This window comes from Peromyscus eremicus, chromosome X, assembly GCF_949786415.1.
Source record: "Peromyscus eremicus chromosome X, PerEre_H2_v1, whole genome shotgun sequence".
NCBI lineage: Eukaryota > Metazoa > Chordata > Mammalia > Rodentia > Cricetidae > Peromyscus > Peromyscus eremicus.
Genome location: NC_081439.1, coordinates 129,129,217 through 129,155,430, shown reverse-complemented (window position 1 = coordinate 129,155,430; position 26,214 = coordinate 129,129,217). Strand labels below are relative to the sequence as shown.

Sequence of the window (26,214 nt, the reverse complement as noted above, 5' to 3'; positions counted from 1 at the left end):
GATACATCTATTTAAGAAACAACTATAACCAACAAAATTTGTTGTGCTCTTCAGTAACCAAAAAACTAGGTAGTTTCCAGTTTCTCACAGGGTAGAACAAAGCCCAGAGTTACCCTTCTGCCAGAAAGAACTAGACAGATGGATAAAATACACAAAACAAATGTCTTTTAGATACTGGCAGTAGGCAACATGGAACTGTGGCCCTTGAGAGAAGACAAGTCAATGAGGAAAGCACTATTATTGGACCTGCTTTCTGCCTGGAGGCACATTGCAGGCCACAGAGTGAGGAGGAGCTCTCCAGGTTCAACATTTATCAAAAGTGATTCAAGAGGAACAGAATATGTGACTAGCTCTATATATGTGTTAGAGACTATTCATACTTAAGAACTCTCCCACAAATACAACCCCATGAGCTCATACTTCTAAATCATCACCAATGTGTAAACAAACTGAATCTAGTAGTACAAAAAAAACGTAATATTACATGACCAAGTCTGGTTTATCCTAGGAATGTAAGGCTGGTTTCACAGTGAAAAATAACTGGTACAAAAAAATCAATTTGTAGCTAGAGTTTTCCTGCCGGCCCACAGTCAGGACAAATCTCTCTCACCTGCCAGTCCCACAGCCGCTCAGACCCAACCAAGTAAACACAGAGACTTACATTGCTTACAAACTGTATGGCCCGCGGCAGGCTTCTTGCTAACTGTTCTTACAGCTTAAATTAATCCATTTCCATAAATCTATACCTTGCCACGTGGCTCGTGGCTTACCAGCATCTTCACATGCTGCTTGTCATCGTGGCGGCTGGCAGTGTCTCTGACTCAGCCTTCCAATTTCCAGCTTTATTCTCCTCCTTGTCCCGCCTATACTTCCTCCTGCCTGACTACTGGCCAATCAGTGTTTTATTTACTAACCAATCAGAGCAACACATTTGCCATACAGAACATCCTACAGCATCAATTACAATATTTAGTCATATTAACATATTAAAGAAGAAAAACCACATGGTCACCTAAATTGTTTTAGGCAATTCATAATGTGGTTTTTCAGAATTTCAGTGAAATTCAGATTATTAGCACTGCCAACAGATTCCAGCCAGTAACAGCCATTTAGCACCCATGAGACATCTGGAAATAATAACAATCTCAGCAGCAGGCCTGTACTGAGTGCCTGCCATGTGCCAAAGTTGTAATTTAAAACACTGAAATATACTCTGTTGAATGAAGCAAAGGAAGCTGTAACAAAAGCAAATAAACAGAAGTACCTATCATATTCGCATCAAGTCAGTTTACACTAAAGACCTATTCTTAGGCAGGGAGCAAGTATTTCAGTTATGAAACACTTGTCTAGGGCAAGGCTCTGATTCAATCCCCCTAGTACTGTAAAAACAAACAATTTATAGTATCCAGTCAGAGTGATGCTTGCATACTATGATGTCTAATCTTAACATCTCTTGAGTGACAACCAAGATCACTGACACAGGTTTCCTAACTGTTGTTAGACTAGTACATAGGATAGTAGCCTGAGCCAATGGAGACACTGAATATTCATATTTATTCTAGAAGTCTATATTACGGATCTGGAAGATTGAGTAGGTGTGTTCAATAACTACAAGCTTTAGTATAGCCTACTGGGTGCCAGGTGTGGGAGGACAAAATAGGCAAGGCTCAGTTCATCTATACCTGCTGGGTGGCTGGGTCAAGATAATTATTGCTCAAAGAGCACTGTTGCCGTAAATAATTCAGAATACAGTTCAGTAGGGACAGTGGTAGTACCAGGGAATTGCAAACAGAAGATTGTTTCTACAAGCTGTAGTTTGTTTTCTTGTCATCATCCAGAGACTATATAATTTACCTAAAATGTAGTCTCAAAAATCTATCATAATATACACTGAAATTCTATACTTTTTGAGGAACAAAAGAATCGAGAGTTATCCTTTAAACTATAGATGCTCTACAAAGTTTCTGAGATGCTAAAGAATACCTCAAGCATTTTCCCTAGTTCCTTTTGTAATAGTTTGTCAATACACAAAACAGCTCATTGTATTGAGTTTTTTTCTGACTTTATACTGATTTAACTCAATTTGCAGTAAGCAAATGAAAAATAAACAAATCATATTACATGGAAACATATGTTACTAGTTTGCTCCATGTAAAAATCATTTTTTGAATTATAGCTAAACCCTTACCACTTATCTCCTCTCCTTAGGTACGAATGTTATTTTAAGGAAAATTACACACACACATTTAATGAACAGAATCAGAGAGTTGTGAGAAGCCCCTGAACTATTCCACCCAAACCCCTTATTTTCTTTCTTAAAAACCAATAAGCAGCACAAAATAACAGATTTGAGGTAAAAATAAGCACTAATCAGTATGAGAAATGGAGGTCAATTTGAAAGGATAGACACACATATGCATGCCAATGTGCATGTTCAGAAGCATTTGGGGAAAATGAGCTAGTTCATATCCATGAGATGGTTATCACTTTTTCCATTTAAATTTTAAGGTAATTTTTCTTAAATGTGTTTCATGCTTTCTTTTATTGAATGGAACAACCATTGAGTTTTGTTATTAGTAGGATACCATAAACAGAAGGACTTCCATCCAGCATCTAGGCCTTCTCAGCCTGTCGTTTCTGTTACCTTTCACTTGGGCATGCTCTCCTCAGACCTACTATTTTTAATCCTCTATGACATGGAACTCAGTTAAATTAAGATGCCTGTCAGCTTGCTGATGCTAAGTCTAAAGGTAAGAGCCTGTTCCAGGTGATGGCCTGTAAGATCTATTCCAAATCCTTTCCCCTTGTTTCTCATTTTTGAAAGGTAGGGCTGATCCTAGACCCTTGCCACAGTCTGTGAACTCATAGCATCAAAAAAGCAGCTCTGCAAACTTCAGGATACAGTCACTGACTCACATTCTGATATTTTAATAAGAACCCCAGGGGGTTCATGTAGCATGAATCTTAAAAGGTCTTATTAATAAAAACAAACCCGGAGCCAGGTATTGGAGTGAATGCTGGAAGATTAGAGAAGCAGAATGAGCCACAGCCACCTCACCTTGCCAATTGAGTTTTTTTCTGACTTTATACTGATTTAACTCAATTTGCAGTAAGCAAATGAAAAATAAACAAATCATATTACATGGAAACATATGTTACTAGCTTGCTCCATGTAAAAATCATTCCTTAGCTGATCCTATTTCCTCAGACTGGAAGCCTCTGAGTCCTCATCCAGAATGAATCTCAGCTGAACTGCTGCTCAAAAGCCTAAAAGCTTAACCAGGCTCTATATACCTTTCTGCTTTCTGCCATCACTTCCTGGGATTAAAGGTGTGAGTCACCATGCCTGGCTGTTTCCAGTGTGGCTTTGAATCCGGATGGATCTCTGCCTTCCAAATGGTAGGATTAAAGGCATGTGTGCTACCATTGCCTAACCTCTATGTTTAATATCGTGGCTGTTCTGTTCTCTGACCCCCAGACAAGTTTATTAGGGTCCACTATATTGAGGAACACAATATCACCACAGATTCATGTGCTGATTCAAGGTCCAGCTGGGCTGGTCTAGCAGTGTGCTGGGGTGATATATTGTGTACCCTAATAAAATTTACCTGAAGATCAGAGAACAGAACAAGCCACTAAATTAAACATAGAGGTCAGGCAGTGGTGGCACACACCTTTAAACCTAGCACACCAGATGGATCTCTGTGAGTTAAACACCACCCTGGAGTACATGAGATTGATTCAGTCTAGGAGAGAAAACAGAGCCAGGCAGTGGTGGCACACACCTTTAATCCCAGTACTTGCGATCTCATGACTCTGCTACCAGTATTTGGGAAGCACACATACCTTAAATCCCATCCCTAGGAAGGAAGTAATATGGTTGGGTGGAGAAAGGTATATAAGGTGTGAGGAGACAGGAACTAAAGCCCCTTTTTCGGTTGAAGCTTTTTGCCTGAGGCCTTTCAGCTGAAGCCCTTCTCAGCTGAGAGCCTTTTCGGGTGGATCCCTTTCAGCTGAGTAAGCCTTCTGGCTGAGGACTCAGAGGCATTAAGTCAGAGGACTCATGGAGTTGGCGAAGTGAGATGTGGCAGTGGCTTGTTCCTTTGTCTCTCTGATCTTTCAGCATTTACCCCAATATCTGGCTCCAGGATTTTATTATAAGTCCATTTAAAATTCAAGCAACACTGTGCCCGCAAACATCAGAAGTGCCTGGAGGGCTTGGGAACCCCAGAGTGTTGGCTCTACTTTTGAGCATCAACAGGTCTGTAGTGAGTCTAGAGTTGGTATGGCCACTAAGTTCCCAGGGGATGCTGCTGGGAAGTAGTCTATACCATGATGGCAGCAGAGAATTTTGTCATCCCAACACATTTCTACCAGTAATAGTAGCCCACAGTGAGCAAACAAGGATGATAATTCATAGCTTTCCACAGTGAGGAGATAAATGTCCTCTGAGAATTTTGAAAAGGCTTTTAGGAGCATCCAACATGAAAATCAAGGCATTTGGAGGAGCCTTGAAGATGGCCAGGAGTTTCTCACAGATGCACAGGAACAGGCCCTGGTTCTGTCTCCAACGTACTCCCACTCAAGCCAGGCAGAACAGCACACAGTGGGAAAAACTGCTCTGCCTTTTCTCTCCTTTCTGGGTCCAAGTTCATGTGTCTGGCACAGTCTCCTATCCCAACGCTAAGATTCTAATCTCAGGCTTGGATGTTAGAGATTAGGGAATATCTGAATGGGCCCTATTTAAAGTGAAGCTGCAGGGCCTGATTAATTCAAGGAATGGGGAATCCCTGTATATTTTTCTTGCTTACCAGAGCCCTGTTCAGTTACAAAGCTAAAACCACAACTTAGGACAAAAAGCTCCCAAGCTTTCTCTCTGTTATTGGCTCTTAGATACTCATTTATCTCAGTGACTCTGGTGTGTGAAGGGCTATGGCCTGGAGCAGAGTATGAAGATTCTCAGATGCCATGGAATGACACATTTATATAACAGTTCTAAGGTGGGATAAAATCCTAGAGTAAGTGCTCAGCAGAGGACTGACAAAGGGGAAAAGGTAGAAGCAGACTTAACTGTGGATTTGGGCCTTGATTTGCACAGTTAGTGGATAAAAGGATTGACCAAAACCATTGGCAGAAGAAAACTGTTTCTACTTGTATGTTCATATCTTTAAGTGAATGAGAATTCTGTTTGAGAATACTCAAACTGTATTGAGTAATAGAAGGAACAATTTTTAACACATATACACCCTCATTTTGAATGAAATAGCAATGGAAATTTAATTTTCAACTATGAAATATATTTAAATCGAAGACTATAACAGGTCAGAAATATACTTGAAATCTCTTACTTGTCTTGTCATCTGCCAAACACAATCAATAAACTGAAGAAATATAGGTGATCGGTCAGCATCTGCATGGTTGTCATCACCATGGCCCACTCTCTGGAAAGAAGCAAAAGATTATCTTTTGTGTGTGTGTGTGTGTGTGTGTGTGTGTGTGTGTGTGTGTGTGTTTATGTGTGTTATGGTCCTCTCAAAAGTCACTTAATTTGCCCAGTCATGTCTTATCATGCCTACAAGAATTCCTGCTTATCATGGGCACTCAAGATTGTTTGTAAGAAGGATGAATTAGCACACTGGAGCATAATGGTACATAGTATGAAAATGCCACAACAAAAATCGCTACTTTGTATGACTTAAAAAAAATGACAACATAATTATAAGAATTCATTAAACTAAATGGATTTTCATTTCTTTTAGGAAATAATATTTCAGTTTACTCCATGTTTACATGGTGATGGCTTTATAATTTCACTTTAATATAGTTGATACCAAGAAAGATGGAGAACTGGCTAGCAAACCTTTCAGTTCAAATGATGGGATCAAGGGCCACTACTATACCTCTGTAGGAGGCCTAATTAGGAGTTCACAAAGTAGGATATAGTTCAGAAATGTCAGGAAGGGGGCTAAAGAGATGGCTCAGTGTGGAAAGTGCTTTCTGCTCAAGCAGAGGAACTGAGCTTAGAACCCTAGCACCCATGAAAAAGCTAGTTATGGTGGCACATGCCTGGAACCTCAATAGTGGGTGGCACAGACAGGAAGACCTCAGAGTCTTGATGACCAATCTAGGATAAATGGTAATGCTGTGGGATGGTCTGTATGTCAAGTGTGTTGCTGATTGGTCAATAAATAAATCACTGATTGGCCAGTGGCTAGGCAGGAAGTATAGGCAGGACAAGGAGGAGAATAAAGCTGGGAAGTGGAAGGCTGAGTCAGAGAGATACTGCCAGCTGCCAAGATGACAAACAGCATGTGAAGATGCTGGTAAGCCACGAGCCACATGGCATGGTATAGATTTATAGAAATGGATTAATTTAAGCTGTAAGAACAGTTAGCAAGTAGCGTGCCACAGGCCATACAGTTTGTAACCAATATAAGTCTCTGTGTTTACTTGGTCTGGCAGGTGAGAGAAATTTGTCCTGACTGTGGGCCAGGGAGGAAAACTCTACCTACAAATGGTGCCCAACGTGGTGGCAAAAGTTTCCACCTAAAAACTGAGAAAAAAGATTCTAAAACGGAGCTAAAAACAGCTTCCTAATTGTTTCTCTCAAATGAGCGGCAGCTGCTGGTTTGAGCTACTGGCGGGTTCCTAGCATGCGTGCTCGACCTGCCCTATGGTGGGAATGGGGCCTCTGCAAGTGGCACATTAAGCTGCTTGGTGGATTTAGCCTTTGCTAGTACAAAACAAAAAAAGAGGTTTCTGGGCTACACGCTGCTTGGATAAAAGCATAGACCCATGATAGCTCCCAGAGCTGGCGGTAAACCACCACCATGTTGGGAAGCTGAGGTGGGCAGAGCCAGCAGCCACAGCTGCTGCAGTTTAAAGCAATAGATTCACAATAAGACAGATTCAGATGTAACAGTTTACAATATGTGTAAAATATACGTAGGCTTGAAAGAGACAAAAAAGGTGATATATACAGTTATAGAAACAAATACATAGTTTTAAAAAATAAAGTCTTTGAAGAGACAGTAAAATTAATATAAAAAATAAGCCATGTGAAGATGAATATTACACAGAGAATCTGGATTGTGTTGTCTTTGGGATTTTTAACTGCAGAAAAACATTTGATTGTAAAAGCTGTTGAGTTATGCCAAAATGTATATTTTAAAGGTACCTTGACTTCAAAATTTGGATATAAGGATATGTTGCTTTGGAAAAGAGTCTCTGCTTTTGTTCCCACAGAAAGCCAAAGGCTATGGATTTGTTCTAGATTAAGATACATCAGGTTTGACCAGCCAAGGCCTCCTGAAAGGTCTCTGATGACACCATGGCCCAGATGATCCAACATCCACAACCGTTTCAAGGCGACTGGCTCAGACAATACACCCTCATGGACTACTCCATAATCCTAAAATTTTCTTTGTGTCCCCATAAGATACAGCACCCCCCTCCAGCAGGAAGTAGTAAGAGAAGCTACACCCAAATTCCCAAATTAGATGTAATTTTACTTTGTTAAGGTTAAAACCTTCCTTTTTGAAAAAAAAAAAGGGGGGAAGTGCTGTGGGATGTTCTGTATGGCAAATGTGTTGCTGATTAGTCAATAAATAAAACACTGATTGGCCATTGGCTAGGCAGGAGTGTAGGCGGGACAAGGAGGAGAATAAAGCTGGGAAGTGGAAGGCTGAGTCAGAGAGACACTGCCAGCTGCCAAGATGACAAACAGCATGTGAAGATGCCGGTAAGCCACGAGCCACGTGGCAAGGTATAGATTTATAGAAATGGATTAATTTAAGCTGTAAGAACAGTTAGCAAGAAGCCTGCCACGGGCCATACAGTTTGTAAGCAATATAAGTCTCTGTGTTTACTTGGTCTGAGCGGCTACGGGACTGGCAGGTGAGAGAGATTTGTCCTGACTGTGGGCCAGGCAGGAAAACTCTAGCTACATGGTAAGGTTCAGGTTCAGTGAGAAACCTGTCTCAAAGGTGGAAAATGACAGACAAAGAAATCTTGATGTTAATGTCTGAACTCTATATATCCACACACATGAACACATCATACACACAAATAATAAAAAATGTCAGTAAGTCTGAGAATGAAAACATTGGTTAAGACCCTATAAGTGCTATCCATATTTACACGACTTTGAGAACCCAAGATCTCACTCTTTAAATGGTAATGGGGAAGTGTCCTTCCTCAAGCAAGTCCAGAATCACACTTCATATCTTTGATATTTTATATCAATGCATTCATAGTTAAATGTAACATTCCTGATCATATAAAGAGATATGCTAGAAGTACTGAAAGTTCAATGAATAAAAAGACATCCAAACAGAGCATTCTAAAATAAGCTTCAAATGAGCAAAAGGATAAGAAAGGAATGATTATGAAGCAGATTATTCAATCCCCACATAGAAAGCTTGAAAAATCATCAATGAAACTGCCACCTGGAAGGACACAAACACAAGGGAATGACCAAGTAAGGCAGCATCTAACAACAAGGGTGTTGGGTCCCAAGAGGAGTTGGATGGAGGTAAGAAGGAATGGGCAAAATCAAAACACATTGTGTATATGCTATGGGATGTCATTCTGTATGCTGTGAATGTGTTGCTCTGATTAGTTGATAAATAAAATGCTGATTGGCCAGTAGCCAGGCAGGAAGTATAGGCGGGGTGAGAGACGAGGAGAATTCTGGGAAGAGGAGTGCTGAGTGCTGTGCGATGGTCTGTATGTTGCTGATTGGTCAATAAATAAATCACTGATTGGCCAGTGGCCAGGCAGGAAGTGTAGGCGGGACAAGGAGGAGAATAAAGCTGGAAAGTGGAAGTCTGAGTCAGAGAGACACTGCCAGCCGCCGCGACGAGAAACAACATGTGAAGATGCTGGTAAGCCACAAACCATGTGGCAAGGTATAGATTAATGGAAATGGATTAATTTAAGCTGTAAGAACAGTTAGCAAGAAGCCTGCCACAGCCATACAGTTTGTAACCAATATAAGTCTCTGTGTTTACTTGGTCGGGTCTGAGCGGTGTGGGACTGGCGGGTGAGAGAGATTTGTCCTGACTGTGGGCCAGGCAGGAAAACTCTAGCTACAGCTGAGTCAGGAGTCGGCAGCCAGACACAGAGGAAGCAATATGTGTAGCAGAAATCTTAGATGGTCTTATTAATAAAATCAAACCTGGGCCAGGTATTGGGGTGAACACTAGAAGATCAGAGAGACAGAACAAGCCACAGCTAACCTCACCTGGCCAACTTCTCAGCTGATCTTGTTTCCTCAGACTGGAAGCCTCTGTGTCCTCATATCCAAATGGCTCTCAGCTGAACTGTGCTACTCGAAAGCCTGAAAGCTTAACCAGCCAAATGCTTCTAGTTTCTGGTCTCTACGCCTTATATATCTTTCTGTTTTTGCCATCACTCCCTGGGATTAAAGGCTCGCTTTCTGGGATTAAAGGCATGTGTCACCATGCCTGGCCGTTTCCAATGTGGCCTTGAACTCACAGAGATCCAGAGGATTTCTACCTCTGGAGTGCTAGGATTAAAGGTGTGAGTGCCACCATTTTCTAGCCTTTATATCTAGTGGCTGTTCTGTCTCTGACCCCAGATAAGTTTATTAAGGTATACAATATTTTGGGGAATACAATACCACCATAAATATGACAAGGCAGAATTGAGAAAAGGTACCAAGCCACATGGCGAAATATAAATAAGAATTATGGGTTATTTTAAGTGTAAGAGATAGTCAGTAATAAGCCTGAGCTAATGGCCAAGAAGTAATTAATATAAGCTTCTGAGTGATTATTTTATAAGCGGGTCATGGGACTGCAAAGCCTTGGTGGGACCAGAGCAAACATATAACTACATATGTCATACCAATGTGGGGCTCTCAAATTTCCATAAGGCCTAAAAGAGTTTAAAAACGGCTTCAAAACACACAATAATGAAGACAAAAACAGCTTTCTACTTCATTTCTCATGTGTCTATCCTAGCCACATTGCAGTTTAAAGCAATAGATTCAAAATAAGACAGATTCAGATGGGATAAACCTCTCACATACACACACATTCCTTGATCCAAAAAAGGCTGAGACCCTCTCTAACCCACACACTACTACTTCCTGTCTATCTGTCCTCAGTCTTCCAAAAGCTTTATGGTTAACATTGGTCAGCTAGTAGTTAGCTCTGTCCTCTGATTAAAGGCAAATTTTTATTGGTAGTCTTGGGAGCATCAGAATGTAATCCAAAATATCACACAATGCATAGTGAGTTTCAGACCAGACAGGGCTGGATAGCAAGACCCTGTCGCAAAGGACCCCCAACACACACAAAAAAACCTCTTAGAGTATTACCTTATTTTCATTTGGTGGGGTAGGTGTTTAGTTTTGCTGTGGTGATGACTGTTTTGGGAGACCGTTTCTATTTTACTTTAAAGGTTTATCTATTTTTATTTATGTGCATTATGTGTGTGAGGCCAAAAGATTTAAAATTATGATAAAAATACACTAAAAATGCTGGTGGTGGTGGTGGTGCATGCCTTTAACCCCAGCCCTTGGGAGGCAGAGGCAGGTGAATCTCTGTGAGTTTGAGGCTAGCCTGGTCTACAAAGTGAGTTTCAGGACAGCCAGACAGTTACACAGAGAAACCCTGTGACTGAAAATTTTCTGGTTCCACCCGGCTCCCATGGTCTACAGTCCCGCAGCCACTTATAAAATAATCACTCAGAAGCTTATATTAATTAAAACTGTATGGCCTAATGGCTCAGGCTTCTTGCTAGCTAGATCTTACATCTTCAATTAGTTCCATTTCTATAAGTCTATACCTTGCCACATAGCTCTTGGCTTACTGGTATCTTTACATCTTGCTTCTCATGGCAGCAGCTGGCAGCCTCTCCTTTGTTCTGCCTTTCTCCTTCAGGTTAGACAGGAAGAAGGTCTCTCTCTGGGGAAGCTACAGCATGGTGATAAGCTCAGGCTAGTCATGGCTATTCACTATTTCTCTGATCTCTTTGGCTATTACCTTTGTATTTGGCTCTGTGTTTCTCATTTAATAAGAGAGTTTAGAAATTTGTCTACATTTGGCACCCACATGGCAAGAATTCATTAAAAAAACATTGGTGGCCTTACAGGCCAGTGTTTACAGGCCCCAGGCCCAGGCTGGAACTACAAGTGGTCTGGCTACACACAACCAGAGCTGCACGTGACTGTAGCTACAAGCGGTCTGGATACACACAGCTGGAGCTACTTGCAGCCAGATCTCCAACGCACGTGGCCAGAGCTTAAAAAGGCTGGAGCTCTTAGCAGCTAGACCACTTGTGAGTTTATAGACCCCTGGCTCAGGCCCAAAACAGCTCAAGTCAGAGCACGTGGCTGGATTTTAGCTTTTAGCTTTTTTCTCTTCTCCTGGTAGGTAGTAGGTGCTTTCTTTCTCTGTCTCTGTCTCTGTCTCTCTCTCTGGATTCCCATCTCAGACTGCAACTACTCTAGGTAGCTGTTGTGAAATTCCCTTGGACTTGTACTGTTCTATACAGACTTGGTAAGTCAATTAAGATATCAGATATCTTAAAGGGAGAAATTAGTTAAAAGAGAAAAAAATTTCCCACATTATAAAAAAGAGAAAATATCTTTACAATGGAAGGAAATTGATCTTTGTTTGATAACGCATTAGGCAGTCTGAAAATGAAACAACTACATGAGAGGATTAATGTTGATGGGATGTATGTAAAATCAATTATGTATATTATTTGTTTAATTATCCCTATTTTACTATTAAAAAAGACGGTCATTTTAAGTGCCAAGATAAATGCTTTAGAAAAACCTGTTAAAATGAATTATAGAGAAATTCAGACTTAGACAGAAGAATTTAAGGATAAAATCATTTCAGGATTAAATTATAAGGCTACAGAGAGACAGCCTGTTTTTAAGCAATCAAATGTGATTTATCCAGTAACCATATAGAAACCACCTGATCAAGGGTGTGTACAAACTAATTGGACTCCAGTTGAAATGTTAGATTTGAGGAGATTTTGAAGCCATAGTATCCTATGGCATGCATTCTCCATTTGTAAAGCAAATGTTAAACTCGTGGTCAACTTGTAATAGGATTATTCCTCAGGACTGTAAAGAATTAGTAATGGCTGTCCTGGAACCTGGAGCACAATTGCAGAGGCACATGTGGTATAGAGATGAAGCTAAGACAATAGAAAATCAATGTAAAGTTAGAGGTGTGGAAATTTCCTAGGATCAGCTTCTTGGAGAAGGCCAATATGCTGAAATACAAAGACAATATTTATATGATAACCAAACCTTAATTCTATGCCACATGGCAGCCATGAATGCATGGAAAAAAACTGAGGAAGCAGGAAAGAAAACTGAGTCATTCATTAAAGTTATACAGGGCCTGAAAGAATCCTTCATGGATTTCTTACAAAGGCTGTCTTCAGCAGTAAATAGAATGGTACCAGATTCAGAAGCTAGACAGATAACAATTGAATCTTTGGCTTTTGAGAACTCAAATGCAGACTGCGAAAGAATAATCAGGCCATTAAAGGCAAGATCTGCACCTTGAAGGACTGGATCAGGGACACAATTAATATTGAGTCTCATGACCATGATAATATGTGGATAGGAGAGGCAATTTCAAAGGGTTTGAGGAATGTCAGATGTTTTGGGTATGGAAAAGAAGGTCATTTGAAAAGGGACTGTAAACAGGGCATTCCTAAAAACAATGTTTCTTCAAGGAACAATGGCAACAGAACACCCCTCCCTTCTGGATTATGCAGAAGGTGTGGTAAGGGTAAACATTGAACCAAGGAATGTAGATCAATAAGGGACAGACAAGGTAATCCTTTGCCTCTGTCCTCAGGAAACTCCTAGAGGGGCCTCAGGCAGGCCCCCACAGCAAATTCAGTTCAGACCTTTACTGCAATCATAGAGGAAACCCCTACTCAGAGCAATTAAATAACCAAATGCCTATTGGAATAAACCAGGCGGCTCGGGGTGATGGAAGAGATGAGGAAGAAAGAATAGAAAATTCAGGAGAAATCATAAAGCAATTTTTTTTGGCAAACTTCTATAAATGAACAAACACCAAAATTAAAAGTACGAATAAATGATGTTTTCTTGGAAGATTTAGTAGACACACGTGCAGACGTGACAATAATTGCACCAGAATTTTGACATCCAAATTGGCCTCTTCAGGAGGCAAAAGTTCAGCTGTTGGGGACTGGAACATTATCTCAAGTGAAACAGAGTGCAAGATGTCCTGAATGTATAGAACCAAGAGGACAGAGAGGAAAATTAAAGCCATATACAGCTAATATAGCTATGAACTTATGGGGCCATGATCTATTACAACAATTGAATACTCAGATTAACATTCCTCCAACCTCAGAAACAAATCATAAACAAACACATGTTTCTGAGAGAAATATTAGAAGATATTATTCTAATGAGTGGTCACCAACAATCCAGATTGTACAAGAACAGGGCACAACAACTGCTGATCTTTCAAAGACACCAACAGCTCTACCTTTAAAATGGTTAATAGATAAGCCAGTATGGGTTCAGCAATGTCCTTTAACAACAGAGAAACTCCAGGCTTTAGAAAAGCAGTTAAATGTTCAGCATATTCAAGAATCAAGCAGCCCTTGGAATTCCCCTGTATTTGTTATTAAGAAGAGATCTGATAAATGGAGAATGGTAACAGACCTAAGAACAATTAACAAAGTAATTCAGCCAATGGGCTCTCTACCATCTGGAATCACTTTGCCTACTGTGTTACCTAAAAGATGGCCTCTTACAGTTATCAGTTTAAAAGTGATATGTAAAATATTTCCTAAATCTATAATTTATCATTATATGGATGATATTTTACTAGCTGACTCAAATGCAGATACTTTAGAAAGAATATTTGAAGAAGTAGAGAAAATTTTGCCTTGCTGGGGATTACAAATTGCTCCTGAAAAGATACAAAGAGAAGATTCTATTAATTATTTAGGATATAAAATAGGTCTACAAAAAATTAGACCCCAAATGGTACAAATTAGGAGACATTGATTATGGACACTTAATGACTTTTAAAAATTATTCAGAGACATTTCCCATCTACAAACTATTGCTGGGGTAAAAATAATGACCTGAGTAATTTGTTCAAAACCTTAGAAGGTGACAAAGACTTAAATAGTCCAAGAGAATTATCACCTGAAGCTGACAGAGAATTGGCCTTGTACAAACAAAGAAAACAAAGTACAGGAAAGACACGTGGAGTGCGTGTGGATCCAAAGCTTGATTGCATTTTGGTTATTTTACCCTCTAGAAATTCTCCTACAGGAATTTTAATGCAGAGGGAAGATACCATATTGAAATGGATATTTCTACCAAATAAATAGAGTAAAAAATTAAAAACATATCTGGAAAAGATCTCTGACTTGATTTTAAAAGGAAAATTGAGACTTTCGTCAATTAGCAGGAATAGACCCAGCAGAAATAGTAGTACCTTTTACTAAGGAGGACACTGAAAAATTATGGGCAGAAAGTGAACTTTAGCAAAGAGCTTGCAGTAATTTTTTGGGAGAGATTAACAGCAAATATCCCAAAAGTGATAGAATTCAACTTATAAAGAGAGCTGATTGGATTTTACCTCACATTGTACAGGAAACACCCATATCTGAAGCTCATACATTTTATACAGATGCAAACAAACAAGGAAAGGCAGGTTACAAATCAGAAAATTCAAGTAAAGTGGTTCAAAGTCCTTATAATTCAGTTCAAAAATCAGAATTGTATGCTATTCTGTTGGTATTAATGGATTTTTCAGACCCTCTCAACATAGTTACTGACTCTCATTATGCTAAAAGAGTGGTATTACATATTGAGACGGCAGAATTTATTCCCGATGAGTCAGAATTAACTTTGTTATTTATTCAGTTACAAGATATAATCAGGAATAGGAAGCATCCCTTATATATAACTCACATCTGATCCCACACGGGTCTGCCAGGCCCTCTAGCACAAGGTAATGATGAGACTGATAAATTATTGATAGGAAATGTGCTGGAGGCCTCAGAATTTTATTTAAAAAAACATCATGTCAATAGAAACAGTTTAAAAAAGGATTTTTCTATAACCTGTCCACAAGCCAAGGAAATTGTAAGTAAATGTCCTATTTGTTCTTTTTACAATCAGACTCCATTACCAGCCAGATATAACCCAAAGGAATGAAATCTGCTAGATGGATGTGTTTCACTTTGCCAAATGGAAAACTGAAATATGTACACCATACCACTGATACTTATTCAGGATTTCAATGGGCAACTGCTTTGAGTTCTGAAAAAGCTGATTCTTTAATCATGCATTTGCTAGAAGTTATGGTCATTATGGGTATACCTGCACAAATTAAAACTGACAATGCTCCAGCATATGTCTCTGGTAAAATGAAATAGTTTTTTGCTTATTACAATATAAAGCATATTATAGGTATATCACATAATCCTACAGGCCAAGCAGTTATAGAAAGATCAAACAGAACTCTAAAGGATATGCTAAATAAACAGAAAGGGGTAACCAAAATTCCCAGAAATACATTACATAATGCTCTATTAACTTCGAATTTTCTCAATGCTAATGAGAAAGGAACAACAGCTGTTGACAGACATTGGATAATAGAAAAAACTACAGAATTAAATCAACCTATATACTTTAAAGATGTGCTAACCCAGAATGGAAACCAGGAATATATGTTACATTGTGTACAAGCTTTTGGGTTTGTATCTACAGAAGAAGATAAGCTGTGGATACCATCAAAATTGATATAGGTACAATTTGAACAAGAGAGATCTCTTAATTAGAAGAGGTGATAGTTCATCAACCAGCATGACCATCCCATTTAAATTAACTTATACCACTAATAAATGCTTTTCACTTGGTCAGATATAACTTGCCAAAAGGGAACCTCTACAAGGTTAGGCTTAAGGAAGTGCTTTTGTTTTTGTCTTTCAGGAGAATGAAGGCTAAGGAATCTCAAGAACACTGGACAAATGAGACATCTGAAGAAAAAGGGCAAATCATCTAGAAAAAATGTTCCAAGAAAAAGAGTAAATTGACCTATTGGTACATCACATATAAAATTTCATAAATCTTCCTAAACATTTGTTTCTGCTCTTCTCTACAGAGAGTTTACACAAATGGTCTTTTTGTAGTCCTAGTAACAATTAAAAATTAAAGCTGGCTTTGGAGTTGGAGAATGGCTCTCTCCTTCTCTAAACCAAAGCTTGTTGTTAAAAGGAAAATGCAAAATCTATCATGTTGGATGAAAGAGCCATCTCATATGGGACAGAATAATACCAAAAAAATTAAGGGAGTATTCTATTGCCACTAACCTCAATTCTTTGGTTCTATTTTGATTCTTTAAACTTTTCTTAAGGTATGAATTTTATATCAAAAATTATGATATATATATATATATATATGAAACTTTCATTATGATATTAATGGTGATATAGAGTACTAACTAATTCTAGAATAAAGGCTTCATGTAGCTGCCTATACATGTTTTTGTGTTAGAGTCTCTATCAGTTTTCTGCAGGGAATCACAACCAGGCCTAACATCAGATTTGAAGTCTCCAGAAAGATGATGGTGCCCCACAACTATGGTGATATTTTATCTGTACTGAAATGTGATTTTTATCTGCATGTTAATAAATAAAGTTACCTGGGGGTTAGAGCTAATAGCAAGCCATAGCTAGAGCCGGGCGGTGGTGGTGCATACCTTTAATCCCGATCACATGACAGGCAGATCCCTGTGTGTTCAAGGATACAGCCAGCATGGAGACACACACCTTTAATCTCAATACCAACCATAGAAGACCTGGAGGTCTGTATAGACAGGTAGTGACAAGCAGGTCATGTGGTTGGGTTTACAACCAATGAGAAGGCAGAACAGAAAGTCAATAAAAAGATAGATACACAGGAAGTAGCTCTCTTTCGGAGGGGAAGGACAGCAGTGGCAGTGAAGGGTAAGAAAGGGTTTTTAGTCTCAGCTCTCAGCTACTGCTCTGACCTCTTGGGCTTTTAACTCTGCATTTGGCTCTGTGTTTCTTATTTAATAAGACTGTTACATCTACACACAACACAATTCCACATGGACAATAATTATACCAAGCTGAAAAACAGCTTTGGACTACAAACTGCTCAGAACAATTACAAGATGGCTAGCTGAGATGATACAATTTCACAGAGTACTTGAACAAGGACTTGAGATAAGTCCTGAACTTTGGCATTATGCAGAGACTGAACAACAAATGATATAGCTACCTTTCCTAGAACTTGACAATTAACTCAAAATTTTTCTTTTCAGAATCCCCTAATGATGCCTTCACCCACAAACAGCAGGAAGCAATTTTAAGAACTCAACACCCACATTCCCAAAGAAGTGGTGCGGGGCAGGTGGTTTTTGGTCTTTCAATGTGTTTTAGGTTTAGGATAATTTTCATTGTTTAGGAGGGTTGGTTACAAGTTGTTGTTGTTATTGATTAGGAAAAGGGCTAAACAAAGGAGATTAGATTTAAGGTTCTTGTTTGAAAAAAAAGATATATAGAAATGATAGAATAGAGGGTAGATTATTGAATCTACTCTGAAAAGAAAAGAGAGGATATAGATAAGAAGGTAGATTATTGAATTTACTTTAAAAAGACAATTACTAGTTTTAAATACTTTACATTGGATTGGATTTTTATATATTATATATAAATTATATATATTGAGATTGTTGTTGTTAGAAAATGCTGTAAGTGTATTTCTAATCTTGTTCATTTAACAATGTAATGCAATTTGCTAATGTTATTATTACCAACTATTAGGATATAAAGAAATGAAAGTTAGTAGTTAAACATTACAATCGAACTTGTGGTCTTATTAGGTATGTTTTCAAGGCTAAGCAGAGATATATTTTAGATAGACAGGTCATCTTTAAACTCTTCAGAGATCTACAGAATATGGCATTTAAAATGTTTTAATAACTTAGAATTTTATTCTTTTTTTCATGACTATGAGACATGGCAGCAGCTGGCAACATCTCCTCTGTTCTGCATTTCTCCTTCCTACTCTCTAGTTAGAATGTCTCACCTAACCCTATTCTGCCTCACCATTGGCCAAACAGTTTTATTTATCAACCAATCAGAGCAACATATTTTCACAGCTTACAAAAAGACACTTCCATCAAAAACCTGTCTCGAAAAAATAAAAAAATGCAACATAAGGTTACCAATGGTTAAAAACATCCTTAAATGTACAGTTAAATGGCATTAATAATATTGTTTTATAATTATTAATATCATCCATTCCAGAAATTTCATCTTCTCAAATAGAAACTCTGTTCCTATTAAATAGTAACAGGCCACCATATACCTAATAATTCATGGCAAAAAGCATACTACTTTGTACTATTCTAGCTACTTGATGTAAATGGAAAACATACAGTATTTATCATTTTGTTTCTGGTCTATTCCATTCAATATAATATCTTGAAGGTTTATCTATGTTGTAGCATATGTCAGAATTTCCCTCCTATTTTAATGCAAGTACATTTACCCTCTGAGCCAACTCTCCAGTCTTTATCATTTTATTTTTAACATCTACTAACCTCCTCTGGTGTAAGGTATCCTGCCTGGCCCTTAGAATTCTAAGCAATTTAATAGGCTGTGGAAGAGGCATAATCCTTGGCAAGACACCTAGGATATGAAGACAACTTAGGCACAGTGCCTGGGTATGAGGATTAATTAATTTGTGGTGTAATCAAGGGGGTAAAGACCTGTAAATAACAAGGGTAATACATTACTGCAAGGGCTTTTGCATGTGCATTGGGTATAGTGAGGACAGAAAGGAAGGAGTGAACAATCTTAGGATGAGGCCGAGGAGCATATAAGGGAGTAAAGTCACCTACGATGCAGTCATGATGGAGGTCTCATTTGAATGGCAAGGAGACACCTGCTCCCTAATATATCCATGAATGTGCTATAATCAGTGAGAAAGAGTGATGGGCACTTGGAGAACTGTAAGTGGGTGGTTAGGGTTCATACTCAGGGAATGAATGAAGAGGAGGAAGTTGAGAGGTGAGACTAGAGAGTTCATACTGGGCAGTGACAACATTAGACATGTTTCTTGGAATGCTCCATTGTCTACAGGGAGATAACAGGAAGCAAGGGGACAGACTTCAAAAAAGCTACTTAGGAGACGTTCTGAAAGGGATGAATATACCAAAATTAAGGGAGAAGTGGTGGCGATATAAAGAGAATGATAGATCTGAAGATGGGCTCAAAGTTTTGGCACTGGCTGAGATCATTAAAAGATTAAGCATACAGAAAAGATAAGTAATCTCAGGACTGAGCCCTAGAGCACCACAATGAGTTTGGAGAGATGGTGGGCCCAAACTAGAAAAAAATGCAAATGACTGTAGAACCACAGCCTAGTGAAAAAATGCACTTCTGAAAGAAGGAAATAACAACACAAATGCTCAGGCTAAGTAAGGGAAGAGTTTGGCAAAATGGCTGTGAAGACCAGTTGTAATAGATGAGTGTGAGAAGGAAGTCCAGTTGAAGTGGGGTCAAGACAGACAAAAAAGAGAAAGGCAGTGGTAAATACATATGCATAAACTAGTTCTGATGAGTGTTCTAATAAAGGAAGGCAGATAACTGCAATGATAGATGGAGGATATCATGAAGTCAAAAGGGTTGTACTTTAGGGTATATCAGCCTATTTATACAGCAATGGGAACAGAAGTAAGATAGAAAATAAATCAGCTAGAAAGTTCTACAATAATGTGCAAGAAACAGATGATAAAAGCAGGCAATAGCAGGTATTAGTTTGATGAACTCAGAGGCTCATTCATGGAAACTACAAGTAATGTGGAGAACAGAGATTCAGCAAGTACTGGTTGCAGACCTGAAGCCCTATTCACATACTGGCTCAGCTGTGTGACCAACAGCCCAAGAGACTTTGCAGAATAGAATAGAATTCACTGCCAGTTTAAGTCACACACAAATGGCTGCTCCAAAATTCCCACCAAATGACCCATCAATTCACTCAGGTATATACTGCTAACTGAAAGCAAGAGTTTCCAGGCTGAATGACATGCCCAAAGCCCCAGTACTTTATAATGTGACTGTATTTGGAGGCAGGACTTTTAAAGCAGTCACTAAAGTTCTGGCCCAATATGACTGCTGTCTTTAAAGATACCAAGGAAATGTTCACCAAGGAAAGGCCATGTGGGAAGAGGCAAGAAGAGGATGACATGGCCATCTACAAAACCAAGAAGAGAGACTTCAGGAGAGACCAACCCTACTGGAACTTGATTTTGGACTTCTAACCTCCATAACAGTGAGAAAATATACATTTGTGGTTTGTGTTACCCAGTCTGTGGTACTTTGTTATGGAAAAACTCATATATCCACACAGAATTAACTAATTGTAGGTACCTCATTGGACTTTAGAGAAGTAGATTAGGAGTCTGGGGGCTGAAGGGAAAGGGAATGGCTTCCATTTGGAATGACAAATAGGTCTGGGGACTAAAAAAAGTAATGGTTACAAAGCATTGTGAATGTAGTCTAGGACACTGTATTGAGCACTTTAAAGTGGTTAATTCTGTGTTAAATGGATTTGACTTCATTTTAAAAAAAATGTAACTATACAAAATAATCTCTATCAGGAATATACAATATGGAGGTCCTTGGTATTTTATTATGGAAATTTAGGTCTGGTGCAAAGGAACAAGCCTGTTTATGTGTGTAAATATATGTTACCAAATGCCAGGTACATGTATGTGGGATAGCAAAACAGTTAAACATAAACCAGATCAACATACCAGTGCAAATCTGTGTCCAAAGCTTATCCACTCCTTTTCTATGAGAGCCTCAAATCCTTTAATGGTCCGGTAGTAACTGTCCAACATCAGCATTGCCAGAGATGTGAGCTGGGATGTTCGGTCCCACCCATCACTGCAGTGGATCACCACAGATGTTTTCCCAGATTCTATTTTATCAGCAATTCTTACTGCCCCAGCAAGCAGCACCTTCAGAAAAGAAGGTAAAATAGACAAGTCTTCATTAAGTGTTAACCTCTGTATAAAATCATTCTGTGAAAAAGTTTGGATGTTCCAGCCTATAAACAATATAAGAATGCTATCTAGGGCTGAGGCTCTACTTCAGTGAGTCCCTAGGCTCCAGCCCCAGTACCCCAAACAAAACACAACACAAAACAAATAAACAACAACAAAAAACTACAAAATTAATTAAGAATCACTAGGAAGTGTTAGCATCATATTTTTTTTAAACTATGAAAAACAATCAAAGCAAATGGTGTCCTTTATTGAAGGGTCGTAAGGTTCTGTTAAAAACCTGACTTACTAGGTTTGGAACACACCTGTAATCCCAGCATTTGGGAAGCAAATTCAGACTAGTCTCAGTTATGTAGTGAGTTTAAAACCATCCCAGGCTACACAGAAAGACTCTGTTATTAAAAAAATAAAGAAACTTTGGGCTGGAAAGATGACACAGCAGTTAAGAGTGCATACTGGCCGGGCAGTGGTGGCTCATGCCTTTAATCCCAGCACTCGGGAGGCAGAGGCAGGTGGATCTCTGTGAGTTCGAGGTCAGCCTGGTCTACAGAGTGAGATCCAGGCCAGGCACCAAAACTACACAGAGAAACCCTGTCTCGAAAACACAAAATAATAATAATAAAAAAACTATATCCTACAGTTAGAACACCACCCAATTTCTTCGCCAGGCGGTGGTGGCACACACCTTTAATCCCAGCACGCAGGAGGCAGAAGCAAGCCGATCTTTGTGAGTTCGAGGCCAGCCTGGTCTACAGAGTGAGATCCAGGACAGCCAAGACTACACAGAGAAACCCTGTCTCGAAAAACCAAAACCAAAACCAAAACCAAAACCAAAAAAAAAAAAAAAAAAAGGCGTGCATACTCTTCCAGTGTTTGGTTCCTGGAACTTAAGTCAGGCAGCTCACAAACATCTGCATCTGTAAATCCACCTTCATATAATTAATTAAAAATAAGACCAAATCTTTTTTTTTTTTTTTTTTTTTTTTTGGTTTTTCGAGACAGGGTTTCTCTGTGTAGCTTTGCGCCTTTCCTGGAACTCGCTTTGGAGACCAGGCTGGCCTCAAACTCACAGAGATCCGCCTGCCTCTGCCTCCCGAGTGCTGGGATTAAAGGTGTGCACCACCACCGCCCGGCTAGACCAAATCTTAAAATAAAAAAAAAAACAAGATCAAGAGAACTTCAGCTAAACAGTAAATCTGGAGGCTAGCCTGGGCTACCTGAGACTCTGTCTCAAAGTTAATTATTTTTAATTGATAATTAAAACACTGTATTTTTGTCATAAAATCCCTCCACAAAGACCATAGTCCAACTGTTTCCAAGAGGAATGCTCAAAAGCTCTCATATATAGCCAAGATGCATTAATCTGTGGTATGGAAAAACTACTTTGAAATAGAAATATTTATGACAGATGTCACATGTCTAAATTGGAAAGCAGATAAAAGATTGAACTAATTTACCCTTATATATTCCAGCCAATGTGTCCCATCCACATTGGATAGCCACCGTGACTCATCAATGGAAGGGTACACGATCTCCTTTAATTTACGCAGTGACTCCCTCATCACATGAATATTGTGGATCTCCAAAAACACAAGTTCTGCATTAGGGTAAGCACTTTCACTTTCATATCCTCCACCCTTTGCCTATAAAAAAAGCAAAAGCTATGCATCACTTCTTCTGAAATTAACTTTTCTACTGTTTCTACTGTAACCAGACATAGACCACTAAAGAAGCAATAAACTCCTATACCATTGTATGGTTGCCCTACAACTGTAAGAACACAACATGGTACCATGGACTGGCAACACAAAACAGAAATGTGTCTTCTCAATGCAGTGCACCATTACCACCACCAAATCTAAGTCCTCGAGGCCAGAAGGCTGAAATACAGGTGCCACAGGGTCAGCCTCCCTTGATAGCCTCTAGAAGAATATGCTACTTACTTTTCTCATTGCTATGACAAAGTATCTGGCAAAAAGTACTTAAGGAAGCAAAGTGGCTCACAGTCTGAGAGGACATAGTCCATTACAGCAGAGAAAGAATAGTGATAGATGTGAAAGGTAGCTGGTCACATTGATGATCACTTTCTCCATTTTATTCAGCCCAGGATCCCAGCCTAAGGGATAGGGCTGTCCACATTCAGGGTGAGTCTTCCCTTCTTAGTTGAACCTTCCCGGTATCACTCTCAAAGTCATACCCAGAGTGTGTCTATACGATTCTAAATCCCATCGATTGATGATCAAGACCTACAACCACAGGGCATACTTATTATTCATTGGCTTTCCTGTTTCCTAGAAACCCTAAGCATTCTAGGTTTATACACTTATTGCCTTAATCTCTACTTCCATATTTGCATTTGACCTTCTCCCCTTTGTCTCTGCTTCTGTTATCCTTATAAAAAAAATACCTGTTGGGCTAGCAAGATGGCTTAGCAGAGAAGGCACTTGTCACCAAGCCTGGCAACCTGAGTTTTATTGATACCTAGGATCCATATGGTAAAAAGAGAGAACCAAATCCTGCAAAGTTGTCTTTTGGCCTGTACATATGAGCATGCACACAAATAAATATAATAAAAAAGCAAGTCTGTCATGCTGAATTAAGGCCAATCCTAATCTAATATGTCTTTGGTTTAACTTGATTACATTTATAAGGAATCTTTCAAAATATACTTTCATAAGTACTAGGAGTCAGGACTTCAATGCATCCTTTTATTGAGGATACAATTTAAGCCTTAATAATCCTCCTTTACCCATTATGGTTTTTAAGTCAGTACCAACTGGCTCTTACTGAAATTCCTTCTGCTACCAAGAAAATGCCATACTACCATAAAATTTCTGCATAATAAAACAGTTTGGAGTTCTGAAACCACAAAATTTATCTTAACAATTTAATAAGAGAAAATAAATGTAACAAAAAGATAAGAATTACCTCTTAGTGAGCTTATAGAAAAAACATGGTTTGTAGCTAGCTTACATTTTATAGAGGTCAGTATTCAAAACACATTTAGATGAGAGTGCAGAGATACTGGTGGGAATGTAAAAAGCTTCAACTGCTGTGGAAGACAATTTGATAGTTCATTGAAAGTTACACAAAGAATTCCTATATCGTCCAGTCACTATGAACATTTGTATGCAAGTTTTATTTAAATACCTGTTCTGAGTACTTTGGCTTATATACCCATGAATATAAGAGTGGTATCACAATATTCAATAGTTATAAGCAATTTAAATGTCCATAAACAGATAGATAGGCAGAGAGAATGTAGTCTCTCTTCATAATGGAATATTATTCACCCATAAAAAGGAATGGAGTACAGACACTACAAAATAGATTAATTTTTAAAATGAGTGAAAGAAGACAAACACAAAGGAGTACTTAAATGTATGAATTCATTTTAATGAAGTGTCCAGTTCAGGGGAAACTCTACAGATAAAATAATATTAATTGGTACCAGAGGCTGGGAAAAGGGAATAGGGACTGGCAGCAAATGGGTACAGAGTTTCTATTTGGGGTGATGGATTCAGACAGTAGTGCTACTTTTATAGTACTGTGAATATATTGGAAGTCATTGAAGTGTAAACTAAGGAGTTTTGTGTTACTTGAATTTTATCTTGATAAAAAGGTAAACATATATGTAATACAAAGACAGGCTTTTAATTTAGGCTGCAACCAACTATCCAGTGTATACAAATGTCCTGCCCTAGCTTAGTACTGGGAGAATAATGAGTAAGTGGAGACTCTGGTCTTTTAGGCTCTCCAAGTATGGCGGGGTGTGGAAGACCAGCTCCCACTTTTCCCTGGTGTACTCTTGAGGAGAGAAGGATTAGATATATCAGATAGAAGGGTAGAGGGAAGAGAAACAGATAGAAACACAGGATAGCCTCAGGAGGACCTGGATCATTATCCACTGGCCCCTCCTGTATCTTCTAAAGGGCTATTTATAGGAATGCCAAGGGGTGGAACAAAAGACCTCCCCCTAGCACAGCCAAGTGCAGACCCTTCCAATCACCTGGTAACCACACACGTAGTCAAGCAATCCTCTAATGCAGCCCCGGTGAGTAAAGCAAGCTCAGACATCAGTAGGAAACCTTTGTGGGCCTCCACAACTACCCCTTCTTGATATAATAAAGCCCCCCCCCAGGCCCCTCAGATAGACTGTGTCTGTCTTAGGTCATTCTTCTTGAATAATCTTCCTTACCTGTCATGAAGATATACTTTGCATCAAGCATACTCTTCGAGCATACTCTGGCTTAGGTTGGAAGCTATCAAGAAGAAAGTTGCCCATCTTTGACTACCAGCCTCTGGCAAGAGTGGGTACAGAGCTTAACTCAGCTCTGACACAGGTGCCTACAAAGAGCTTGCAAATAGCTACAGTGATCTTCACAGCCGCCACACCTCCCAGTAAAGGAGTAGAGGATAATAAAAATGGAATGCCCATATTGGAATGGGTCTAAGATGACTACAGCAGTCTTAGCTGCACCAAGCCCTTTTCTAAATCAAAACCCTCTCCTAACAGATGTTTAATAAAATTTTCAAGAGACTATTTTGATTCCCAGGAGAAAACAGTCATTTCAAAACACTCCAAAGTATCCACTCAAGTAAACAAAAACCCCATACTAATTATAAAAACACTTTTAGCTGTTTAAGTAGCTGATATATACATGTGTTCCTTCCACAGCAGTAGAATTTCTGTACAAACTAACTCAGTTGTGGGAAGCCTACCCCTTTCTAAACAGGAACAGATGAGGAGTGGAAACTTTTAGGAAGAAGAGAGAAAAGCTCCCCTAATTATGACATCTTTGCTTAAGTTTTCCAGGGACCATTGAGACCATAAAATTATATCTTGGACTACCATAAAAAGTGTTCAGAGTAATAAAAACTTCAAGATGCTTCTAATGTGATTGATTTGGTTTATCCTTTAAAAATTAATGTTACCTAATTTGTCTGGACTAGACAGATATTGATGGAGTAATAAAAACAATTCTAATATGAACTTACATTCAACATTTACACTTTTTACAAACCTATATTCAAAAAGAAAACTCTATAGGACTATTTTACAAACTTTAGCACATATCTAGAAAAGATCTCTTAACATCACTATATATATTTA

At 38.9% G+C, this 26,214-nt stretch overlaps 1 protein-coding gene across 2 annotated transcripts in view; it reads right to left on the bottom strand.

Annotated features, from left to right (window-relative positions):
* The window catches only part of Mtmr1 (myotubularin related protein 1), an 89,944-nt gene that overhangs the window by 22,195 nt on the left and 41,535 nt on the right, over window positions 1–26,214 (bottom strand). For both annotated transcript variants that reach the window (XM_059250256.1, XM_059250257.1), the window contains 3 exons: window positions 22,559–22,744; window positions 20,850–21,056; window positions 5,349–5,441 (listed from right to left, as the gene is read on the bottom strand). In XM_059250256.1, the coding sequence (XP_059106239.1) occupies window positions 5,349–5,441; window positions 20,850–21,056; window positions 22,559–22,744 (486 nt within the window). The remainder of the gene's footprint in view (window positions 1–5,348; window positions 5,442–20,849; window positions 21,057–22,558; window positions 22,745–26,214) is intronic.